A 4,614-nucleotide genomic window follows, 5' to 3' on the forward strand; every position below is an offset into this window, starting at 1 on the left:
TGATTCCTCTCTTAATTAGAGATGTAGCTTAGAGGGATCAAACCTCTTGAGGTTTAAGCCAATTTTCTAGTGAGAAACTTGAGAAAAAATTGACATTGTTTGATTCCTCTTATTGCTTGCAAAATGTGTGTTTCAAATGGATCTACACACACCTAAAAATGACAAAACTGTAGAATAAGACTACCTTAAATGTTTTAACCATAATCCATCTTTAGGATGATCAATCAAGCATTAAGAAACATCAAAGTTTTAGACATGCAAACATTTTTCCAAGTTTTGCACTCCAAAAAAAATTTGCACCATAGGAGATTTGATCCATCTTGGCTTAAGATGAATCTATGTTGGTAGTTACTATGTTCAAATAAAATAGTCTAATTAACAAATGTTTTGGTTTTTCAGGAAGAAAAAAAAAACCACTAAATTTTACTCCATAGACACCTTATGGAATTCTAAGTGAAAATTTCATTGAATTTTAATCCCAAAAATATTTGAAGAAATTAAATTCATTTATGCATTAAAAAATACATTTTTAATAACTAAAATTCACAAACATATCAAATTTTTTATCATAACCAAACTATTTATTAATTAAATTACACCTATAAAAATCATCAAATAATAAAAACGGTATAAATTTAATTATGTTAATTTCCATATTATAATTTATAAAAAAAAAATTGCTCTTTGTGCCATTCATAAAATTTAGTTATAATTTTTTTAATCTTATTTTGTAGATTTTTTTTTTTTCAGAAGAAAAAAACCATATATATTATATTACGGGAAATATAATGTCCATGAATACAGCATAACCGAATTGCCTGGAGACCCACGGCAAAAACAGATAAAAACCATGTATGAGAGAAATGTGCAAGGTTTACAGATGATCAGATGGGTGGAGCAGTTAGTCTCACAGCAGAAAGAGACCAATAAACTAAGAAATCTCCATATGGACCATGTGTACCAACAGCACCAGATAGAGCGAGAGCTCCATAATCAGACAAATCCAAAAAAAAACATTGATGCGCAGCAGCAATGACGACCACAAGTAACAGTTCTGTTCCAAATAAAACATTGATGCGCAGCAGCAATGACTACCTCAAGTAACAGTTCTGTTCCAAAAAAAACATTGATGCGCAGCAGCAATGACGACCTCAAGAAACAGTTGGAATAGAGATCCCTACATATCAGGGGAGACAGATGAATCTGTAATCCGCAGCAGAATAGAAGCAAGAGGAGTTCTGAGGTCTTGAAAAGTACAATTATTTCTCCACTTCCATAAAAGCCAGATGACCATGACAAACATAGAGCGTAGGGACAAGCATTGCTCACTCCACCACCTGTAGCCCTCCTGTACAGAAGCAAAAACGCGATAAGGAAAACAAAAGGATATAGACAATTCATACCAGATTTTCAGTGTCTGAGCACATTGGAAGAACATGTGAACATTGGTTTCATGATCCGAGAGGCACATGGAGCATCGTCCCGGCCCATTCCACCCCTTCTTTTGAAGTACCTCCCAGGAGAGGTTCCTGTTGGAGAACACCAGCCATGAAAAAAGAGTGCATTTGAGTGGGCAAGACACATTCCACAGTGGCATCGGAAATTTTGAATCCGCAGCCCCAGGAAGGCCTTCAACCATGACAGAGTAGATGTCCTTCACCCTAACCGGCTGAGATGATTTTGATATGGCCCATACCAATTTGTCTTTGTTGCCCATGCGCTGGATGCCTTTATTTGATAAGTTCTGGGTCACCGAGGCCCATATCTGTCTCAAATGTGGAGGAAGCGGTAATTCCTCCTCGCCAATCCAAACAGGAGAAGAGGAGGTCCATTCTTTAATCAACTTTTCCCAAGTGAATATACCTTTTGCTTGGAGGAAGAGAGAAAGGCTTCTTGGGATCAGAAGCTCCAGATTATTGACAATGGGGTCGATGCCAATGAAGATACAGGATCCTGAATACAACCTCCAACGGAGATTCTGAATGAAAAAAGGAATAATTTTCCTGAAACTATTCCAAATAGCCGAACCCGATTTCAAACCAAAAGAAGGTCTCCGGTACCAGAACTCCAGGCTGCGTCCTTTCAAATATCGATTTTGGATAATCTTGCTCCATGGCCCGGACCCAAAAATACCCCTGTAAAGCGATTTGCACAGTAAGGCCCTTCCAAAGATTTTCATGTTAATAAGACCCCAGCCTCCATTAATCTTCGGCCTCGAAATGATATCCATTTTGACCAGGTTTATCTTTGACTGAAATGATAAAAAAAAATAGTTTTATTTTGTAGATAACATTAAAGTAAATAAAAAAAATCTCATTATACTATATTTTTTTATCTTAATATTTCATTTTTCTTTTGCTGAAGCAAGAGTCGAGCCTTATATATCAGTAATAGTGAAAATAATTTACATAAAGTACAAAGCCCACGAGGGCCTGTGGGCCACGGGAAGCATGTTGTACGCCGAAACTCCAAACCCTAACAGCAAAACCTCAGATCATTCAAAAGACTGAAAAAATTAAGACCTTACAAGCTTACCATCAAAGATCAACGGAAGCAAATCAAAATGAGCAGGCTCCAAGCGCCCACATAACCTTTCACAAACGGTTCCTATTCGAAAAGGAAACAAATTCTGAAAGGATATCGGGTCCACCTATTAACCGTACTCAAGACATTGATACCCGCCAGGGGACTATTACTCATCCTGACTTTCCTCTTTAATCTCAACTGTCCAATCTTCTCTCTAGATCCGATGGCCATGGAGGAAATCACAGTACCAAGCTGCTCGGCGCTTAACCCACGGACCCACCGACATGCACGATCATTCCTGACCGTCAATCCACCTTGATTAATCCAACGGTTAAGAATCATATCGCACGGGTCAAGTGGACCGAACAATAGCGCACGATGAGGGTGGTATTCGATCCCTCCCCTTGGCCACGTGTCAATATATGGATGGAATCGCTCCCAAAACTTTAAAACCGCTTCCCACCTAGAATGCTTGCGATATACCGTAAACCGCTCCAAGAGCAGTATGGTATCCATTGAGAGAGAACCCGAGATATTCCGCCCGCCGATAAAACCCGGATTCCGCCGCTTCACCCTAATCCAACCATGCCGTTCCTCCCGCCAACATTTCGCGGACTCGATTCTTTCGCGCATTTTTCCTCTGGAGCATCTGTCTCCGAAATTATCTAGGATGCAGAGACCTACAGTGAGCTGCCGTCTGCAAGGGCCAGACTGAGAGATAGGCCTAAAAACAAAATGAAGCCTAATCATCTGGAACCAGCCTCCATGGCTCTGATTTGAACCATCCTCCGATCTTCCTCAGCTTGGTCGTGACAAAACGCCTTTAATTTGTCCTGAGGCATATCTTGCCACTCCATTTTAACCTTACACTCTGAACAAATCACTCCTTGATTGGCCAGAATATCCGCCAATTTATTGGCCGATCTTCGCACATGATTAAACCTAACTGTGCGAAGGCTCTAGAGGTGTTGTTGAATCCTTTGAAAGACCTGGATCAGCCTCCAGTGTTTGGAGACTTTTTCCGGCGCTGTGCCACAGCTGATTCTCCTGACTGAGTTAATAATTAGCTCAGAATCAGCTTCAACAATCACATTTTGGCGGTTATCCTGCTTCAGAAAATCAAGACACTGTTCCATAGCCATGAGCTCCGCCATATTGTTAGTGGCTCTTCCTAAATGGCAGTGAAAGATGACAATAATGCTGCCATTTTTGTCCCTCAACACCCCTCCAAAGCCAGCAGTTCCCGGGTTGCCTTTTGAAGCCCCGTCAATATTGAATTTTAAAAAACCCTGTGGGGGAGGGTGCCAGATGTCCTGTTCGGTGACCATCTGAACAACCTTCCTATCTCGGTCCTGAGGGATGAGCCCCTGCAATCCTAGCCGACTAAGAATTCTCAACTCTGCAACTGAAGGAGGGTTCTTAGGGGGGTGCCGAACAGTAGTACCAACCGTTTCCTTAATCTGGTTTAAGATCTGCTCAAAACGTCGATTGGGGAGGGGGAGGAGGGGGGGCTTTTTTCATTCTTGAAGATTCTTTTGTTCCTTTCTTTCCAGATAATTATAAAGCCTCGTAAAAGAGCCCAAGCCATATCTAGAAATTCATACTCTGAAAAGTTATGTCTCCACTTGGTAAGTGTGTTGATGATACACCCTTGGTCTCTGCCTGTCTGCTGGAATATGGCAGCAAACGAATCCCACAACCAGGAGGTAAAAATGCAATTATTAAGAAGATGCTCCATATTTTCCTCTTGTTCACCACAGAGCTGGCATCTGGAAGGCCCCAACACACCCCTCTTCCTGATGTTTTCCCAGGTCAAGATTTTCTTATGATAAACCAGCCACATGAAAAGTTTGATCTTCATCCAACCTTGATGCCTCCATAGGTTCAACCAAATTCTATCTGGAACCTAGGAATCCAGCCCAAGGAGTAAGTGTTTTGCCTCCTTAAGATTAAAGGAACCCTCATTATTGTTGCCCCATCTAAGTTGGTCCTGCCCTTCAGTAACTAATATCCTCCTTTGTTCCACCAAATTCCTAAGCTCATCTGCTTTTTCTTTCAAAGGGCTACCATCTCTGTAATCCATGTGCT

General features: G+C 41.0%; 1 protein-coding gene across 1 annotated transcript; it reads right to left on the minus strand.

The window, feature by feature from the left end:
- Positions 1–1,177: 1,177 nt before the first annotated feature.
- LOC149196743 (uncharacterized) lies at positions 1,178–2,230 on the minus strand. The gene has a single exon (XM_089408417.1). The coding sequence runs from the start codon at positions 2,228–2,230 to the stop codon at positions 1,178–1,180; it is 1,053 nt and encodes a 350-aa protein (XP_089264543.1).
- Positions 2,231–4,614: the final 2,384 nt, after the last annotated feature.

Source organism: Pinus tabuliformis, chromosome 2_2 (genome assembly GCF_031772625.1).
Source record: "Pinus tabuliformis cultivar Carrire ecotype Pingquan chromosome 2_2, CPIR1, whole genome shotgun sequence".
Classification (NCBI taxonomy): Eukaryota; Viridiplantae; Streptophyta; class Pinopsida; order Pinales; family Pinaceae; genus Pinus; species Pinus tabuliformis.

What these genes read in the sequence shown, in the direction of transcription:
- LOC149196743 (XM_089408417.1), bottom strand. Translation starts at nt 2,230, where the DNA reads ATGGATATCATTTCGAGGCCGAAGATTAATGGAGGCTGGGGTCTTATT.